The sequence below is a fragment of the Urocitellus parryii genome, chromosome 12, assembly GCF_045843805.1.
Source record: "Urocitellus parryii isolate mUroPar1 chromosome 12, mUroPar1.hap1, whole genome shotgun sequence".
Lineage (NCBI taxonomy): Eukaryota > Metazoa > Chordata > Mammalia > Rodentia > Sciuridae > Urocitellus > Urocitellus parryii.
Window position 1 is genome coordinate 49368788 of NC_135542.1, and position 21705 is coordinate 49390492.

General features: G+C 33.8%; 1 protein-coding gene across 6 annotated transcripts in view; it reads right to left on the bottom strand.

Annotated features, from left to right (window-relative positions):
- Window positions 1-21705, bottom strand: part of Itsn2 (intersectin 2) — a 127674-nt gene that overhangs the window by 40980 nt on the left and 64989 nt on the right. For all 6 annotated transcript variants that reach the window (XM_026385822.2, XM_026386585.2, XM_077792092.1 and 3 more), the window contains 8 exons: window positions 19187-19323; window positions 16029-16165; window positions 14988-15085; window positions 11004-11179; window positions 10503-10644; window positions 7419-7624; window positions 5123-5187; window positions 2986-3152 (listed from right to left, as the gene is read on the bottom strand). In XM_026385822.2, the coding sequence (XP_026241607.2) occupies window positions 2986-3152; window positions 5123-5187; window positions 7419-7624; window positions 10503-10644; window positions 11004-11179; window positions 14988-15085; window positions 16029-16165; window positions 19187-19323 (1128 nt within the window). The remainder of the gene's footprint in view (window positions 1-2985; window positions 3153-5122; window positions 5188-7418; window positions 7625-10502; window positions 10645-11003; window positions 11180-14987; window positions 15086-16028; window positions 16166-19186; window positions 19324-21705) is intronic.

Genomic DNA, 21705 nt, shown 5'->3' on the forward strand with positions numbered 1-21705 from the left:
TGCCCACTAAATACAACACGTGTGTCCTGGATATGTTTAGACACAAGTGAGTTTGTTCCTGCTTTCTCTAGGGACCCTGACTCACCCTATAGCTCCTGCTGAGTAAGAGGCACTTTTTTTTTTTTTTTTTAACCAGGTTACCATTATACCAATTGAACTGTTTTAAAAACAAAAATACCACACCGTGGGTAGACAAACTCTGATTTCTGTTTAATGTTAAAAGATAAATTGGACCAAACGTATTTCCTATTTTATAGAAATCTGAAGAAAAAAAAGGGATGGGATCAAAAAGAATTTTTTTCTTAGGATACACAGCTGCAGTAAAAGTATTACACAGAGTTGATGGCAGTAAATGTTAACATTTTTTTCAGTACTGTATAACAGGCACTACTCTAAGAGATCACACTAGTCAACTAGTTTTCATGGGCTGAGGTTGTAGCTCAGTGGCAGAGCGCTTGCCTACAATGTGTGAGGCACTGGATTTGATCCTCAGTACCACATAAAAAAATAAATAAATAAAATTAAGGTATTATGTCCATCTACAACTAAAAAAATTTTTTAAAACTAGTTTTCACAATAATACTATTAAGCAATTATGATTGCCTCCAGTTTTGATTAGAGCTTTATTTATTTATTTATTTATTTATTTATTTTTAAAGAGAGAGTGAGAGAGGAGAGAGAGAGAGAGAGAATTTTTAATATTTATTCTTTAGTTCTCGGCAGACACAACATCTTTGTTGGTATGTGGTGCTGAGGATCGAACCCGGGCCGCACGCATGCCAGGCGAGCGCGCTACCGCTGAGCCACATCTCCAGCCCCCTTTATTTATTTTTTATTATACATAGGAGTTAAGTTCACCCTGACAAACTCAGTATGTGCATGGAAATTGATTTCAGCTCATGATTTCCCCTTTTTCCTCCCATTCTCCTTTCCCTCTCTTTCTCCTTCTCCTATTCTACTAGACTTTCTTTCACTTGTCTATTAATTTGGTTTTTTTTGTTTGTTTGTTTTTTGTGGTGCTGGGAATTGAACCCAGGGCCTTGTGCATGTGAGGCAACAACTCTACCAACAAAGCTACATCCCCAGCCCCTATTAATTTGTATTTTGTTCTTTTTTAAAAATACCTTTATTTTTATTTATTCATTTTTATGAGGTGCTAAAGATGGAACACAGTGCCTTGCATGTGCTAGGCGAGTGCTCTACGACTGAGCCACAACTCCAGCCCCTGAATTTTGTTCTTTATGTTATCCTACCCTTCTTTTCTTTCCTTTATTTTACTCTAGCTTCTGCATATGAGAAAAAACATTTGACCTTTTAGTTTCTGAGTTTGGCTAATTTCACTTAGCATGATATTCTCCATCCACTTTACTCTTTTTTATGGCTGAGTGTACCTCCATGGTGTGTGTGTGTGTGTGTGTATACACAATTTCTTAATCCATTCATCTACTGATAGACATCTACATCAATTCCATAATTTAGCTATTGTGAATTATGCTACAAACACTGATGTGACTATGCCACTGTAGTACACTGATTTTAGATCTTATGAGAAAATACCAAGGAGAGGGATAGCTGGGTCATATTGTGGTTCCACCCCTAGTTTTTCAACAGTGAGATTTATTTTGACACATTCACACATGTATGAATATCATTTTCTCCATTACCTCCTCTACCTCCTCTACTTTCCCTCCTCTCCACCCTTCCCTGCTCCTCTTCCTCTGTTCTACTGGTCTTCTATTTATTTACTGTTTTCTAATTGGTGCTTTATAAACATAAACATTCATCAAGTTTTGGTGTAACAGAATCAAAGAAGAATATTCACAGATATTTGCAAACATTAAAATACTTCTCCATTTCTCCACTCTTGGTATCAGGTTGAATTTTGTTCACATACTTCAATCAAAAGAACATATCACATCAGATTGAACACAGAAACATGAGCATCTAGCTATCTACCATTAGGCGAGACATTGAAGATTTTTGTCAAAAATATAAAATAATGCCACTCGTCTAATTTTTTTGAAAAATACAGTTGCTTTTCATAAAAAGTGAATTATTTATGTTATTATATAATGGCTTTAAATAAATGTTTAAATAATTTCAGTTTCGATTTGTGGTAAATATCACTAGATATAACCGATATACTTAAAAAGAAACCTTCTGTACTCAATTTTTTTTTTTTTTGGTACCAGCAATTGAACCCAGTGGTGCTTAACCAGTGAGTGCCCCCACTTTTAAAAATGTTTTATTTAGAGACAGGGTCTTGCTGAGTTGCTTTGGGCTGAGGCTGGCTTTGAACTTGTGAACCTACTGCCTCAGCCTCCCAAGCTCCTGGGATTTATAGGCACAGGCATGTACCACCAGATCCGGCAACTTATTTATTTATTTATTAAGGCTTTCACCTAAGGGAGCTTTACCACTGGGATGATTTTCCAGTTCTTTTCATTTTATGTTTTTTGAGACAGGGTCTAGCTAAGTTGCAGAGGCCTCACTAAATTGCTAAGGCTGGCCTCGAATTTGCGACCCTCATGTCTCAGCCTCTGGAGTTACTAGTGTGTGTCACCGTGCTCAGCCCTTAAAAAATTTTAAGTACATAAAAAGTCTTAAGAACTTCTGTACAACATTATGGGATGAAAAGAAGCAGGAACTTCAGAGTGTAAGATGAATTACACTAATGTTAGAGTCTTAAAGTAAAGATTTACAGACTCCTTCAAGGTGGTCCTTTGTAAACTCTGCTGAGAGTCCAGAACCACTCCTTATTTTTAGTGATCATGAGGCTTAATGCTACATGTGGTTTTTGTTCTTCGAATTTCATGAAATCCTGTCCTTCTTATTTCTTTAATTGGATGCCTAAAATAAACTCTGGTACTGGAGCTAGTGTGAGTAGTTTCCTTGTAAGCAAGTAGCCTGGTCAAAACCATATATGAACTCTGTTTTAAATACTAATCTTGATCAACAAGAATGGAGTGATTTTGTTTTTAATACCTCTTGATCTTTTGGTTTGACATAGTTTGATGGAAAAATTCCAGTTCTATCTCCAATACTTCCTGTCCACCACTCTCCATCTTTCTGGGTCACCAGTATTTCTTCACCTTCAGTGAAGGTCAAATCTCCTGGTTCTACACTTGAATATGAATAAAGTGCAATATATTCTGTAGGGAATAAAGCAAAAGGAAGTAGATTTTAATTCTGATTTTATAGAAATAAAAAGAAGAAATTAGGTTAATCTCTAGGATCTTGTGTAAGTTTACTGTAAAAGACCTCTATGTCTTAAGAAAACCCAATACAAAAAGATCTGAAGATAGGAAAAGGAATGGAAGTTATTACTTAACAATTGCTTAGTAAAAGGTTATTTAACATAAAGCTTTTCCATGAGTTCCAACAGCCTTGTTATAATCACCATTATTTTTTAATCATAAAGAATTACCTAAAACTACAAAGAGTTATTTAGTATCCATAGACAATGAAACTGAGGCTTAATACGATTAAGTTACTCAATATGAGATAATGGAGTCAAGCAAGATATGAAAAAAATGTTAACTTCCTTTTACAAAATGTATTTTAATCTGCTAAATTCCTTGTTCTTTCTTTTATATATATAGTTATGGAAATGCCCAATATCTAGCAGACAGTGGTACCAGAAGCCAAGACCTATCACAATGACCCAGCTTCAAGCATAGTGGTTGGCTCCAAGCAGATGCTCAACAAATAACTATTAATGAATTACCTTGAGGGAAATGTCTAAGTTTCTACATTGGCTTTGTTTTTTGTTCCTGTGATTGTTATTATTTAGAAAAAACAGTGACTATGCTTTAGAAGTCTTTTTCTTTCTTTTTAAGTTTTATTTATATTTGCTAACATGCAATTTGATCTTTTATCATACTAGAAAGGATGAGAAACACCATCTATAATCTATCTACTCTTCACATTCATTCCTGCTACTAACTTAGCTGATATATCAAAAAGCAACTAAAATGTTTAAATTGTAATAAGTTAAGTAATTTCCAAAATGCTCCTCACTATTTTCCTAGGCCTGTCTGAGAGCACTCATTCACAGTACACCTATAGCTGCAGCCTAACTGGTGATTTAAAGTTCCCTCAACTTCATGGCCCTAACTTGATTCATTCTCTTCCCTCTGTCCAGAAGTCCTTTACTTTTTGTTTAAGATGATGCAACATTGCTATTCATAGGTCCTTCTCAAAATAGTTTTTGTTCACTCATTGTAGAATTTATCATAACTATAGGCTTATCCTCTTCATTCTATTGTGAGCACTTTGGAGACTATATATTATTTATTATTGTGTCTTTCAGGCTCTAAAATAGAATACTCAACTTAATGGTTACTGAATAAAATTTCATTTGCCATTAAATTTACGTATTTATTTTTAATTTTTTTTAGTTGTAGTTGGACACAATACCTTTATTTTATTTATTTATTTTTATATGTTGCTGAGAATCAAACCCAGTACTTCACCCATGCCAGGTGAGTGCTCTACCACTAAGCCATAACCCCAGCCCCAAAATTTACTTTTTAAGCAAAATAAAATACACTTCAACTAGTCAATTAATTTTATAATGGAAAATATATTTCATTTATAAAATCTATATAGCTGTTAAATCAAATATTACCTGAAATTAGGGTAGACAATCTTTGATTTTTCATCCCATTAACATAATCAAAATTTCTTAACCAAACAATACAAAGTACTATAGTAAAAATTTCTTTGTAATATTTATAACAAAGGGTTCCTTGACTTCAAATCCTATTTATTTATTTGGCACACTAAGCAAAATGCAGTTTAATTATAAACTAATGTACTGAAATTTCATTACTTCCTAAATACCTATATAATCAATCATCAAAACATTTTTTATTTGTAATCTTATTTATTGAGCCAATCTAGGCTGAATTTTTATAGCACTGACTTTCGAAAAGTGCCAAGTACTATCAATCATATTTTTTATATGGTCAATATTCATATGAAGTAGACATGGGCAGGTTTTCTAACCTACTTTAATACCAAAGACACAGAAACAAGAGAACAACAATTGTGCATAGTTAAATAATTAGCCAGTAGCTAAACTGACCCCTATCTGATTTACGAATTGGCAAAAGCTTACCTTCTCCAACTGGATAGGCTGTGGAGGTAGCTTTCTTATTTACAGCTGCATATAAAGCTTCTGGCCTGCCAAATAAAGACACAAACAAATTAACAACAACAACAGAAAAAACCACAAGCAAAAAACAAGAAAGGTGATTTGATGGATATAGCAGTTTTCATCAGTGAATTCCTTTGGGGCTTCCTCAAATTAATCTAAATACTGTCTTAATATTCAGACTACAAATGCTCTCATATTTTATTTATTTATTTTTATGTGGTACTGAGAATCGAATCACATAAAAATAAATAATGAGAAATTATACCCCATTTGATTCAAATGTATGAATGGTCAAGATCATTGTACTGTAATGTGTAGCTAATAAAAATAAATAAATAAAATAAAACAGAATCTTAAAAAAAGAAAAGAAAGCACATAGTTAAGAAAGATTTGATATAAAAAAATAAATTATTATATTCAAATTCAAAAAATAAAAATAAATAAATAAATAAAATCCTTCTGAAATAAGAACTGCCTAATTATAAACTTAAATGTTTTAAAAACACTAAAGTAGGGTTAGAGTTGTAGCTCAGTGGTAGAGCACTTGCCTTGTACACGTGAGGCACGATATTCGATTCGCAGCACCACATATAAATAAGCAAATAAAATAAAGGTCCATCAACAACTAAAAAAATTTTTTTTAAAATCCACTAAAGTAACTTCAATACGATTTATAGTTTTTCAAATGTGAGGTACTTTGCCTTTCTGAAGGAGCTTTTGAGACAACTGGACTTCGGTAAAAGGGAAGTCTTTTGATAAAGCACATAAGGCACTTGGCTTGGTTTAGAGGAAAGTGAGGGCAATATATGAATTTTATTAGTTGTTTAGAATGTATTACATTAAAAATATTTAAAAATTTTTAAAAGTATCAGAATATGTGTAACAATTTCCATTTTAGTCTGAGAAACTTTTCAAAAATTTAGAAGACTGGTCAACCAGATACCTGCGGAATGTTGAAGACTAGATACCTGAGGGATGCACAAAGGCTCCCCAGGTCCCATGAGTAAATTATATAGTAAGGCAGTTTTCAAGCCAACAAAGAAGGAACCTTACTAAATCTCATGCTACAACTGGAGGGGCTGCCTTCATTAGTGCTGATTCTTCATTAGTGCAGGCTTTCAAGTTGAAAGATTTACCTTTCAACTTGAAAGGTCAGTTACAGAATGGAAAGTTAGAAGAAATGCCTTCTAACACAATTAAACTTAATCTCCTTTTGCTTACATTTTCTTTTCTGTCAAGTGCTATGGAATTAAATAAGATAATTCTTAAAAAGGGTGTAACACACAGCACACAGATGTCAACTATGTACTGTTGTTAGTGCTATTATTTCATGCTTCCAAAAGTTCACGTCAGTAAATTTCTACATTTGAACTAAATGTTGATAAACAACTTCAGCACTAAAAATATTCTTAAAGATTAGTTAATCTTTTCATCAATCAATTAGAAAACTGCAGACCAAATAGGTTACTTCTTATCGTCTGGCAAAAAAACGGCAGAATCAAACTCAAGTCTCTTTATTTCCAAAACCAGTACCTTTTCATTATGTTACACTGCTTTTCTATTTAGATCAAATTCCAAACAGAGATAGTTAACTCAGCTTTATTTTAGTGCTTATTTCCTTGTATTAAAGATATTTGATAATTGGACTTTTACTGGGAATTAAAGGTCAGAGATCTTAACCTATCTAGTTTTTAGTTTTGTTCATTTGAAAATGCATTTCTTTTTCTTCTTTCCTCATTCCTTGAGCTAATATAATTCAGTAGCTACTATGCATTAAGACTAATAGGCATAGAAAAGCTGAAAAATAAGTAACATATCTCATGACTTAAAAGGATGTAGGTATAAGCAATGGAGAGATTAGTGTTAAGGAACCCTAGAGGCCCAGAGGGAATGCCCCAATCTGGTAAAGGGGAGTACCTAAGCAAAGAATTGTTTAAATACTGAAAAAATACAGTAAACAAGGGAGAAATGCTCCAAGGAAATGCAAAGTTGCTTTTCTAGTTGATCTTCAGGTACACATCTAAAATTCTAAATACAGTACTTTGAAAACTTCATGAATTTGAAATGAGTAGAATGAAAGATTATTATAAAACTGGCACAAACATCTGAAGTATGCTCTTATCGCCCCAGGAATTACCTTTCTGATATTCAAACTTCAGCATGAACTTTTTCTTTTATCACACAGTCAGTCAGACCATGGCTGGCTCATTAATGGAACACCGACACCCACACCCCGCGGGACACCCGGCATGCTTACTCTTCTCGCTTTATTTCACTTCCAGGAATGATCTTGACATAAGATTTTGGAAACCATCCTCTTCCTCCATGCACCTCCCCAAACCACCAGTTTTCTTGCTGTTCCAAGACCGTAATAACATCATGTTTTGAGAAATTCAAGTGATTATCTTTCTTTGCAGTCCAGGAACAAAGTGCCTGTGCTTTTAGGTTTTCTACAACCTGTCCCTACGAATATAAAGCCACAAACAAGTATTTTTAATTTGTTCTTATAAGTTATACATGACAGTAGAATGTATTTTGACATATCACACATACATAGAGAATAACTTCCAATTCTTGTGGTTGTACATAATGTGAAGTTACACTGGTCATGTATTCATATATGAACATAGAAAAGTTATGTCCAACTCATTCTACTGTCTTTTCCATTCTCATCTCCCCTCACTTTCCCCCATTCCTCTGTCCAATCCAGTGAACCTCCACTCCCACTCCCTAGTCTATTGGGGGTCAGCATCTGCATATCAGAGAGAACATTTGGCCTTTGTTTTGGGGGATTGGCTTATTTCACTTAGCATGATAGTCTCCACTTCCATCTACTTACCGGCAAATGCCATAATTTCATTCTTCTTTATGGCCAAGTAATATTCCAGTGTGTATATGTACCACATTTTCTTTATCCATTCATCTATTGAAGGGCACCTAGGTTGGTTCCATAGCTTAGCTATTGTGAACTGAGCCGTTATGAACATTGAGCCACAATGAACATTGAGCCACAAACAAGGAAATGCAAGACCATAGCAACCAAGATTTCTGTTTCCTCATACATAATATAGTTATAATTATTATTTTAACAGTAGACTAGGTGACATAATCTTAATTTACTGACTGACTTCAAATTAAAAGAACAATGTGTAACCTTCTTGAATACCTACTATCTAAGGAAATATCATTACTGGTACAGAAGGTAAACAGTGAGTACTAAAGAAGTATTCATAAACCCATCATTCATATATATCATGGAACAAAGGGAAAGAGGTGCTACAAATCTTTTCCTCTCCTCCAGCTTCTGGTGCCTCCTAACTGCAGTTGACTTAGTTACTCCAGCAGGCATGGAGATGGAGTTATGCTCAACCTCCCTCTTCTTTTTAGTTCTTCACTTGTTCAAATTCATGTTCATTCTTTTTTCTTTGTCACTCAGAGGAAGGAAATTTTTTGTTCCTTTAATAAAGTTAACCTCTTCTCTTGTCCTATAAATATTCCATTATGCCCTTTCACTTTCTAAAAATATTCTGTAAAATTAAATTCCTCTCTGCAGCCTTCAATTCCCTTTGTTACTTCTCTACTTTCTTCTACTTCTAAATTTGGAAAGAAATAGTCTTCAACTTGCTTTCCAGTGTCACCCCTTGATCCCTTCTAATTTAGGTTCTGCACCATCATTCTACTGAACCTCTTCCAGAAAAGGTTATTGATAATGACATCAAAACAAAAAGTTCCTTCAGAAATCTTTATTCTCCTTGATCTCTGCGCAGTGCTGACATCACTAAAACCCTTGTAGTTCCTGAAGCATGCCCCCTGGTGACTGAGGGCTCCTCTTCTGTCCAGCCCTCATCCCTCACTATTCTACATGCTTTCCTTAAATAACCTCATGTTAGCCCAAGACCTCAAATCTGTATTTTCAGGATAACTTTACCTCCTGAGCTCCAGTCTCTACATCAAAATGCCTACTAGTATTTCTGCCAGGTTGTCTATTACATATACCTTGAACTTAGCCTGTCTGAAACATAACCATTTTTAGAACCCCTCAAACCCACTCCTCATCCACTGCCTACTGAAGACAACTTATCACTGTCCTTTCAGTTGCTCAAGCTGAAGATTCTGAAGAATTATCTTTATCTCCATCTTCCTCACTCTCCACATTCAATGGGCTATCTATTTCGTGTCAAGTCCTAACACTTTTCTAAAGCCATCTCCTCTTCTATTTTCATGACTATACCCTGGTTCACACCAGCATCTCTTGTTACTTAGTTGCTTAACAGCCTGCCATAACGGTTTCCCTTGCTTTGCTTCTTTCTGCCAGTCTGGCCTCTACGTCACTGCCAGGGTTATCCTTCTTAAGCATATACCTCAACTCCTCTCTTAAAAACCTTTCTTGGCTTTTCACTGACAAGTTGCTTAGCAGGGTGGTAAATGCTTCCCTTATTAATAAACCTCAACCTCTCCAGTTTCACTTCTCCATGAACCCTGTATTATAGCTATACTATATATTTCTTCCTGCTTCCTGCAAACACTGTGCATTAAAGTGCCTCAGTGACTTTTCTCAAACTGATCTTCCACTTGAGTAACTCCCCTTCAGTTTGGTAAAATCTGGCTTATCTTTGATGGTCCCACTAAAATACATTCCCTTCAAAAAGACTGCTCCAATTCACACAGATTGAACAACATGCTCTCTCCCCCTCGGGGATTTGGAGATATCTTTATATAATTTCTCACATTTTACACTTATTTATATCTGTCTCCTTTATTAATTTATGAATTACTAACTGAAAGGTATTTTGACTTATTTTTCCTTAAATTTCTACTTCATAATAAAATGCTGGAACCTATAATCATGTAATAAACGTTCCTGAGTGAATCTGTAGGGCTTTATTTTAATGGAGTCTGAAATTTCTTTTTAACAATGTTAATGTATCAATACTTTGAATGTTTATATCTAAATCAGAAGTTATAAATAAATATATGTATATATTATATATATATATGTGTACATATATATGTGTATGTATGTAAAATTTATATATGTATACATATATATTTTCCAGGGTTCTCAAACTACTTAAATTTAAGAAAAAACAACAAAAAACCCTCAAGCCCCAAACAGCTTATCTTCTACTTGATACTATGGGAATGAATCATTGATGAGAATCCTTTAGGTAATAATCACTCCTTAACTTTGCACCACAAGTGAATGGTAAGAACAGAAACCAAATGCTACAAACTCTAGTTAAATGAGTGAATGATGTTTTTGTACAAAAATCTTTATTCTGTTTCATATGAATCAGAAGCAAATTCAAAGAATAGCACACAAAAATTATGAATAACATACCTGTCCATGAATAGGTGATATGGACCCAGGGGACACAGTGCGAGTAAAAGCTGATTTTTTCTGCCATGATGAATTAACAGTTAGGTTTGAAAAAGATACATTTTGATAATCAGCTACTGATGCCGGTTGAGAAGAAAGTGGTCTGCAAACGTAACACTTTAATGTAAGTATACTTAATTGTTTAAAAATTAAATAAAGTACTATCAATTTTTATAGACTAATATGGTCTCCCTAATACATACTATATTTACAAGTGTACTACCCATTTGTATATTATATACACTAAACATAATTTGTGGAAAAAGAGAATTCATGAAAAAACTACTGACTTATGTTTTCCTTTTTAAATTTTCAGCATTAGATATGGAATAAAAAAGGTTCTCTTTGGGGAGTACAGCCCAGATTAACAACACAAGGAAGCATCAGGTGGACCCGCTCCACATTAGCATACTACATTAGTTGGTAGAACTATATAAATCCCACTGTTAGCTCAAAACTTACTCAGAAGAAGTTGAGGTAGCAGATAAAGATACTATAGGAGGAAGTAAGGCCTTCTTAGGAGATACAGCTTTTTCACTTGATGGCATTTTTTCTACATAATTGCAGGGGAACCAGCCAAAATTTCCTTTAAAACTACCATAAAGCCAACCAGGTTCTCCTACAGTTTTTTCATCAACCTATAGAAACAAAGAGGTGAACAGTGCTTAGAAATCTACACATTTATAATGGAAAAATATGCAGATTGTTGTATAATATTCTCTTTTACAGAATTAAATCCATTTAACTAAATAGCTAAATAATTTTTAAATAATTAGGTTGCTATTTCAAGAATTGACGTTATTATTTTAAATTTAGATTTTATCCAAATTAATAAATGAAAACAGTTAATAGCTTATGAGAGAAAACAATCTTGCCCCACTTCAAGGGTCCTTATGCCCTGACTTCCATTCCTAACAGTAACATGCCATTTAGTTGTTTCTCCTTATTACCATTTATATTTCTAAATAAGATATTGTTATGGAAAAATTAAAATTTACCCCTCTTTCACTACACCCTCTTATACTGCCAATATTGTTACATCATAATTTTTGGTTAAATTATATTTAATGTTATGTTATGACTATGTAAATATTTCACATCTGAGTCATGCAATGTTCTGATTACATTTCTTTTCTTGTAAACTTTTAATTTTCCAATAGATTTTTTTTTTTCACAATACTGGGGATTGATCCAGGGCCTCATGTATGCCACCACTGAGGCACATGCTCTACCACTAAGCTACATTCCTAGCCTCTACTTTCATTTTAAAATTTTTTTTGAGGGCTAGGGTTGGGTTGTGTAGAGTGCTTGCCTACCATGTGTGAGGCACTGGGTTTGATTCTCAACACCACATATAAATAAATAAATAAAACAGAGGTCCATAAACAGCTAAAATAAATAATTTTTTGAAGACCAGATTTTGCTAAATTGCTGAGGCTGGTCTTTAAATTGTGATCCATCTGTCTCATTTCAAGTACCTTGGATTACAGCCTTGTGATACCATATCCAGCTTATTACAGAACTCCTGAACTAATAGAACTAGAAAAACCTCTGCATACTGTTCTCTAACTAGAGAAATGTATTAGGTGATTTACCAGTTTCACTTCTCCCAGATATTTCCCTCCTAGTAAGACAACCTCCATTCATCAGTGTCTCTTGCTCTGCTTCTTGGTTCCTGTCCCTTTAACACAAGTTTCATCACTGGCTTTTTTGCCTCACACTCTACGTTTTTAACAAACCCATTTGCTCCTCAGCTTGATCAGTTCCCTCTGCAATAATTAATCCTACAGCTCTATCTTCAGAACTGACTTCCACTTACACCTTCAACTCCTTGCAGGATATTTTCAACTAGCTGTCCCATGAAACTTCCAACTGAAGTCTAAGACTGAACTTTTCTCTACACCCCCTCACCCCTGGCCCATCCTTCACCTAATTTTTCTGTATTTCTATTATTCTTACCACCAATGACTTAGTCATTGTAAATAAAAAAAAAATGTGTGGTTCTTACCTCTATTATACTTCTGCAGCCAAACTCCTAGCCTTGCACTAAAAACTTCTGAACTTTTTTCAACCCCATCCTCACTAACCTATGGTAGAATTTATTATATAATACCTAAGATAATTGTAACCTTCACTCATCCTTCAAGATTTTGCCCTCAACCCAGCCACTTATCTTATATATACCATCATAATCAGCATTATCATATTGTATTATTTTAAAACTTTTTAAAATTGTAGATGAACACAATGTCTTTTATTTATTTACTTATTTTTATGTGGTGCTGAGGATCGAACCCAGTGCCTCAACATGCTAGACAAGTGCTCTACCACTGAGCTACAACCCCAGCCCCTCATACAGTATTATTGATGTACATATAATCTCCTCCATTTGTCTGTGGAGCCTTTTCATTAACTCCATCTAGCATAGTATGTATCTGCTTATTTCCACTTTACTTCCCATACCTTTGCAAACCACTGATTTGACAGAGTTACATCTATTAAAATCATGTAGAATCCATTAACATTTTTGAGGTCAGGAGCACTTTACCACTGACCTACATCCCCAAACTTTTAATTTCTTATGTTGATACAGGGTCTCGCTAAATTGCTGAAGTTCTTAGTTAAGTTGCCCAAGCTGGCCTCAGACTTGCAATCCTCCTGCCTCAGCTTCCTGAGTTTCTGGGATTACAGGTGTGCACCACTGTGTCTGGTTACAAACAACTTATTGAGGTATAATTAACCTAAACTTCACATTTAACTTGCTAAATTTCATGTTCTAACATGTTCATGTGACTGTAAAAATCACCATAATAAAAATAATGAACATATCTATCATTCCCCAAAGTTTCCTCTTGCTCCATTATAAGTCCTCCCTCCTTCCTCTACTGCTCCTTCCACGTCTCTACACAAACACTGGTCTTTCTGTCACCATAGATTAGTTTGCATTTTCTAGAGTTTTATATAAATAAAATCATACAATATCCTTTGTGTCATCTTCTTTGTCTTAATGTATTTATTTTTAAATCTATCCATGTTGCAGTAAGTATGATTTATTCCTATGTAATTACATTGATTGGATATACCATTTTAACTCCCTCCGTTCGACATTTTAGTTTTTCCCAGTTTTTAGTTATTACAAATAAAATGGTTAAGAACATTTGTCTTTAAGTGAATATACGCTTTAAATACTCTTAAGTAAAATACCTAAGAGTGGAATGGCTGATTCATATGATAGGTACATATTTAACTTTTTTTTTTTTCCATTTCTGGGGATTTAACAAGCACGTCTTGTGCAAGCAGTCTGCCCCTGAGCTATGATCCCTGATCTTTTTTTAAAAAAAAATTATTTTGAGACAGAGTCTTGCTAAGTTGCATAGTCTGCCCTTGAACTTACAATTCTCCTGCCTCATCCTCCCAAGTAATTGGAATTATAGAAGTATATCACTGTATCCAGCTCTCTCTCTTTTTTAAATTGTTTTTAGTTGTAGATGGACACAATGCCTTTATTTAATTTATTTATTTTTATGTGGTGCTGAGGATCCAACCCAGTCCCTCAAATGTGCTAAGGCAAGCGCTCTACCGCTGAGCCACAACCCCAACCCAGCTCTTTGTTTTAATAATGTCTTACTGATACATAATTCACATACTATATAGAGATTAAAATTCCAGTTTGTGTTTCTAAAGCCTATACTTTAGAATTGCATCACAGTGGATCTAACAAACACAATTCCCTGCATCTTCTCTTATTCATCCATTTTATGTGGATTATGAGAATACAATAAAGACCTATTATTCCAAGGAACAAATGGCCCGCATCTAAAACCTTCAACTCTTTCAACAGTTGCCAAAAAACAACCAGCTTCTCAATATTTTATTGTTAATTTATTAAATTAACAAAATCAATATCACTTTTTATGATGTGAAGCAATATGACATAGTGGAAAGAACACAAGATTTGAAACTGGAATCAAAAGACACACACTTGTATCCCTCTCTGGCATTGTGATGACAGATACAATTTGTGTGAGTCTAAGCTTCCTTCCTAGAATATAACAGTAATAATAATTGTCCCATGTAGCTCTAAGGTATGTTGTAGGGCCAAATGATAAATCAATAGTTACTTATCTTCTTAAAATATTTCTTGGGTGTGGTGGAACATGCCTGTAATACTAGTGAAAGGAGGCTGAGACAGGAAGATCACAAGTTCAAGGCCAACCTCAGCCACTTAGCCAGGCCCTAAGCAATTTAGCTAGACCCTGCCTCAAAATAAAAAATAAAAAGGGCTGGGGATTGGGCTTGTGACTCAGTGGTTAAGTGTCTTTGGATTCAATTCCTATTACCAAAAAAAAAAAAAAAAAATCAGTATAATCAATATTATTACAGAAAGCAATGTATTATAATGTATTTAGTTTATTCATGAGAGGGAAAAAAGACTTTATTTCCTACCTGAATTATATCCCCAGAATTAAAACTCATCTCATCATGGTTTCTTGCTTCAAAGGGGTATAATGCTTTATAATTCACCAAAGCACTAGCTGTCTCACCTAAAGAGAAGAAAATTATCACAATTTGTTTTCATGTGTTCATATCTTTGCTATGATTCAATAAAGAGCTCTTAAAATCTAATAGAAAAGTATTGTGAAAATCCTTTTGCTAAAGACTTGTGAGGATTTAAGTATCTTCACTACTTATAACCACTAAAAAAGCAAATATGGATATTCATCTGAAGTAAAATGGGAGGCAGCAAAACAGAGAGACAGCTTCAGTCTGAAGCACGCATGTGGGTCTGTGGGAGTGCAGGCAGGCCAAGTAGAAGGTGACTAAGGGGACACGTGTTGAGGTCAGAATATTACAAAAGAAAAGCACACAAAGGGTGGTCACAATGAGAATATCAGCTAGTAAACAGGGTTGGCTGAAGAAAGATTTATAGATTTATCAGTATAGTTCTAAAGGAAAAAACAGTAGAAGAATTTCCAAATTTACTGGATTTGATAAGATTAAAAATGTTTTACTTTAAATTTTTAGAATACATGCTTTAACTTGTAAAAATTTTGAACACATTGTATCATTAATATGAATTCAAAGCTTATGCATCAGAAAGAGGATATAATATTAAGGTATTTTAGGAACAGACTCCAAAGTGTAACAAAAAACAAAGTATATCTTCGGAAAAAATTACTTAAAATTTTACTGTTGTTTCACTAAAATAGTTTAGTTATACTGGTTGAGTAAAATATTTAAAACAATTTATTTCAGTTTTGAAAACCATGACATGGTCTTTGCTGTTTTTTCCTCCCATTATGTACAGATTTCTACCTTCAGTCTGTTTTAATATCTCTATATACTTCTCATCCAAGTTTAACTTTAAAAAGATTATCTAACTCCAAGATTAGTATCTTCTGTTTGTTTTTCTTCTTTTGCTTCTCATCAGATCTCTTTTATTATTGCTTTGCCTCTGAAAATCAAACCTTTTAGCCATATTCTTACATTGTTTCTCCTTAGCTTTTCGTTCGTCTTCTTGAATTTTTTCTTGTGTTTTTTCTTCCTGAAGTCGTTTTTGTTTTTCTTCTTCCTCCTTTCTAAGACTTTCCCTCCATAAGTTTTCTTTTCCTTGCTTTGCTTTCCTTTAAATAAAAGAAAGTTTGCATAATGTCCTAAAAAATTATTTTTGCACTCAGTGAAAATACAAAACATTTCTTTAAGTAGCTGGAGAACTAGTAAAAAAGTAGTACTACAGGGATGGGGAGAAACAGTGGGATTCAAGGATGAAGGGAAGTCAATTAACCAACCAATCAATTAAAAGAGGAAACTTAAGACTATGGGTGAGCTGGATAGTATGACTGAACAACTTTCCATACCCTCCCATTCCTCTTGCCATTCAACTTCCCAACACCCCAAAAAGAAAAAAAAATGTGGAAACGAACCCTTTTCTCTAGATTCTTCACAAGGACTGCCTTTTAGCTTTCATTCCTACTATACTATCTGCCCCTGTTTTATGGACTCATCAACTGCTGAAATGCTTCTGGAAAGTTTGTTTTTTATATTTTCCCTTCAAAAAGATTTTCACACTAGCTTACAGAGCATTTTTTTTTCTCACTTAGTCATGTTTCTGTGCATTTTTCTGGGACATATGACAATCAAGATGATTTGTGATTAGACTTAATTATTTTAGCATTAGAACTAATGCACATCATAGTACTCCATTGCATGCATTTTTATGACTGTATTCAGATGTGGAGTGGACACCACTAAATTATTCTTTAAACTTTAATATTATTTGGGGCAGGTGAGACCATGGTCAGCTATACCCATGGATTAGGGTACATTTATACACCATCAAAGTGGGAATCTTGGCTTAATTCTCAGTCTATTCCTGAAGGAATTTGAAATCCTGAATAAAACATAAATTGTAGGCTCTTAGTCATTAATCCTTTCTCTTTGTCCCAAACTGTCTTATACTTCATAGTACTGGCCCAGTATCCTGCTACTAGCTTCCTTTCAACCCTTCCTAAATCCTCCTATATACCCTATCATGTCTTAGGATACTTCTTCCAGAAGCTTCCATAACTGAAATGTGGGACTCCCTTGAGGACAGTGCTTTTATTTGTAGTCCTTACTTAATTTCAACTAATATTCCCTTTCCCAGTTCCTCTGTAACTTTCCCTGATACGATCCAGAGACCAGGATATCTACTGACTTTTACTAACTTCCCACAGTCTTATGAACACCGTTATCAGAGTACTTACCACATATGTAGTTGGACACTGAAAACATCAGAAAGTTCATTAAATTCTAGTAAACTTTCTTATGTAAGAGCTAGTGAATGAGAAATTGGTCCAGTGCCAGAAGATGCCTCAGAAAGGGGACAAAAGGCAAAGATGCCACATCTACAATGTGAGAACCTATTACCAATAGTTTGGAACAAGAAGGGAACATACCTGGGCAAATTAACAAGCAAACCAAAATGTAGTACTGTCACCTAGCTCTGAATCAATTAGATCCTACATGTCCTTCTGTTCTCTTTGATTTCTTTCCTACCCTAGGGTAAGATTCTGTGCAAGAAAAATGAATGAAATGAGGACAGTACTTTTACTTGTAGTCCTTACTTAATTTCAACTAATATGAAACATGTATTACTAATGAAATGAAAACATGTATTATTAATTTGGTTTACTGGCCTGAAAAGAATTGTGAGATGAATAATTATCAATGATAATTTCATGTATATCAAAAGAAAATTCCGACATAGTGATTATATATGTAGTTATGTAAACTACATAGTTCCTTTATGTAATGTTAAGTTAACAAATGAAGAACTCCTCTATATCTACTTCTATATTATTCTATTATCTCTGGCTAGGAGACCATGAAAATGTGGGTATTAAAGTAAAAAGTATTACAGCAATTTAGTTAATTGTCTGAATCCCCTATTAAAATTACAAGGAATCCAGGGGCTGAGGTTGTGGCTCAGTGGTAGAGCACTCGCTTAGGATGTACGAGACGCTGGTTTCGATCCTCAGCACTACATAAAAATAAATAAAATAAAGGTATTATGTCCACTTGCAACATAGCAGTAGCACTCAATAAAAATGTGCTCAAAGTTATTTTGAAGCTATTTAGAATAGAGGTCCACTAGGGCTGGGGGTGGGGTTCAGTGGTAGAGTGCTTCCCTAACATGTATGAGGAACCCTATAAAAATAGACAGTTAAAAAAAAAAAAAGCATAGAAGTCTGCTAAATAGTAGCATGTGTCTCTTTTGCCTCCCCAGTAATGAGCTCTTTCACAGACATAAACTTATCTACTCTTCACTAAGGAAAAGGAATATTGGTTCATTTATATTTGTTGATTAATCACACAGTGGAGAACTTGTGAGAAACAAAGAAATATATTTAAAATAGATCTTATGGACAGAAAAAAAATGCAAAGTCTCTAAATGAATGGTTGTAGGCTTCCATGTATGACGATTCAATATTTCAGTGGCATAAAGAGAATTACATGAATTACTTGAGAGAGTTATCTATTTCATTTTTATAACCTGTCAGAACAAAGTAACAGATTAACTACAGAGAAATGGAATTAACGAGTGCTTATTATATGCAGGATGTTAACGAGTGCTTATTATATGCAGGATGTTATACTTCATTCTTTTTTTTCACTTTTATAAATTTATTTGATTATAAATGCATTATTACAAAACACCACTCAAAACAAAAAACTTGAGTAACAGAATTAAATCTAAAAATTACAACTGTATGTATTTATAGGCATATACTTGGTTCTTTAGCTATATTATTTTATTTAATACTCAATTACCTACAAGGACGCATTAATGACTCTTTTCAGATGGAGAAACTGAGGTTCAGAATGGTAAAATGGCTTAATCAAGGTCACTTAGGTAGTAAGTGGTAGACTAAAAATTCTAATCTAGATCTGACTTCAAAGGCTGTATTTGGAATGGAATATAAAACTGGCTACTGAGAACTTGGTCCCTATAAGAAGGATCGAATTCATAAAATTTAGACTCTGATTAGCATCCTAGCATAATCCTTTTATCACCCCTAAATTTTCAGACAAATTAAAGATATGGGCAACAAAATCAGAATTCTAATAACAATACAGTATAATAAATTTATCAAGTATACTACCTTGCAGCCTCATCTTCTAGTTTCTTTTTTTGTATTAGCTCTAATCTTTTTCTTTCAATTTCCTTCAACTTGTCATGTTTGATCTTATGAAGTTGTTCAAGGGCTAACTGCTGTGTATTGTAGCTTTCTCTCAGTTCCTAAGGATAAAATGGAAATAAGTCAACACTCAAATAATTTACATATTTTTATCTAATGTAATAATGTGACTTTTGCATTAAAGGACAAAAATCCTAAAGCAAGTCAAACTAAATTTAAAAGATTTAACATTTTTAAAAATATTCTAGATGATAAAAAATCTTAAATACAGTAGTATTTAAGCCACGTAGCCACTGAGACAAATACAGGTTAAAATTACCTACTTTCACATCAGTTCATTTCTAAGGAACACAGATTATTTAACCAAACAACTCTTTGTTTCCAAAATGATTTGGAAAGTCATTTTAAGTAAAAAAGCAATTCATTAAAAATGTGGTAGAACAATCTGCTTATAATAACATTTTAAGAGGAATTTTGTTTGGTTATGCTTTTTATATCAAGTTATCAGTAACTTTTATCTAATAAGATATTGAACTAAACATAGAAGCAATTATTAAACAATTTAGTCCAAAACTAAAAATGCAAAAGATAATGTTTGCCTAAAACCATGACTAAAATAAGCCAAAATAACGAAATGTATTCCAAGCAGGAATTGAAATACTTATTGAGCATCTAGTTGTATGCAAAGTACTGTAATGGATTGAAAGGGGATCCAATCCCAAGTTGCTTGACTTTCAAGTATATAGTTTTTCCCTTCAAAGAGCACATAATCTCAAAGCAGAGAAAAGTGTCAAATGTGAAATATAGTTAAGTGCCTTAGCAGAAACTTGTTTTCTTTCCCCCTTCTTAAGCACTCTTCCTTTGGGAAGCTGATCTCCTTGCCCTCCCCATCCCATGTATTTTGGCAGATCTGTCTTCCCATTCCTACCCAGGGTCAATCATTTACTTTTTTCTAAACGACCACTGTACCTCACCTCCCTGCACAAAATGATTGGTCTAAAGGACCAAATGGGGCCAGAATCTTTCCTTTCTCTGGGCTTGTTAAGCTGAGATAAAATACAGCTGGGACATGTTTGGTTACCAAGCAAACCCATGAGTGGCAGGAATTAAGTTAATGTATATAAAAAGAAAAGACCAGAGATGAAAGCGGAGAGAAGGGGAATAAGGGACACGGACACTGCTCAGTGTACTAGAACTGCCCCTGGCCAGCAGCTCTTTTAACAATTCAGTCATCCTGATATTCTTTCAATAATCATTCACTAGCTCATCCATTTTGAACTGAATTTCTTTTGCTTGGAATCTACAAAATCCATAACAAGAGAGAAGAACAAGAAGGTTGGAGGAAAGAGAAAACAAACAAAAAACCTAAAAGTAATCAAAAGAAACTTCACAGCAAAAGTGGGACCAAGACAATATTTAGGTATAATGTTGTGGTAAAAAATGGTTTTGTTATCTACCAACGCATAACAAAACTCCAAACCAAAACCAAACAAGATTCTTTTTGTTCCAGAAATAAAATATTTTATAGGTCAGCCCCTTCAACTTGATTAAGATGGTAAATCTAAGTATATGTTGTGTCCAGAGGCTTCATCCAAAATGTGTGAGCAAAAATACTTGCAACTTAAGTCAATAATATAAATAATGCATTCACAGCAAAGTTTCCACAGTGCTCAGCTTCAGTTTTTATTTGTTGCACTTTTCCCTAAATTCTATCAAAAAGCAAAAAATGTAGTGGCTACAATCTATGGATAAGCAATGTAGTTTAGTGATAAGAAGCATGAGTCTATATTGAGACCACCGAGGTTTAAATTAAGCTCTGTCAATGACGAAACATTTTTTTTTTTAAGGATAGTTAGAATTTCCTCATCTATATATGCCTCACAAAGTTGTGAGGATACAATGAGTTAATACATGTAAAGTGCTTACAACTGCAAAGGACTCATAGTTAAATTCTCAAAAATATTAGCTATTATTACTGGTTGAAATCATAAATAAGGAGAATATTAAGTTTAAACAAGTGTAAACAGTTAAACAACTGTAGTCTGAAACAGCTACATACAAGTGGAATTACTTGCCTTTAGTAAAATCACTGGATCTGGATACTTTTTTTAAGGAACATTTTCAACTACAGATTTAAAATGTTAAATATAGACAGAAATATTTAGATATTTTGCTTCTTCTTGAGTCACTTTTGGAAAATTATAACTTGTTCATTTCACCTAAGTTTTTGTATTTGTATGTAAAATTGTGTCATACTATCTTATCTTTTAGTGTTTGTAGTATATGTAGTTATATCTCCTTTCTACTCCTAATTTTCTTTACTCTGCTTTTTCTTTTTTAATCTGGTCTTTCCAAAAGTTTGTTAATCTTATTATTCTTTTTAAAAATTTTTTTTAGTTGTAGTTGATATAATAGCTTTATTTTATTAATTTATTTGGTGGTGAGGATTGAACCCAGTGCCTCGCACGTACTAGGTGAGCACT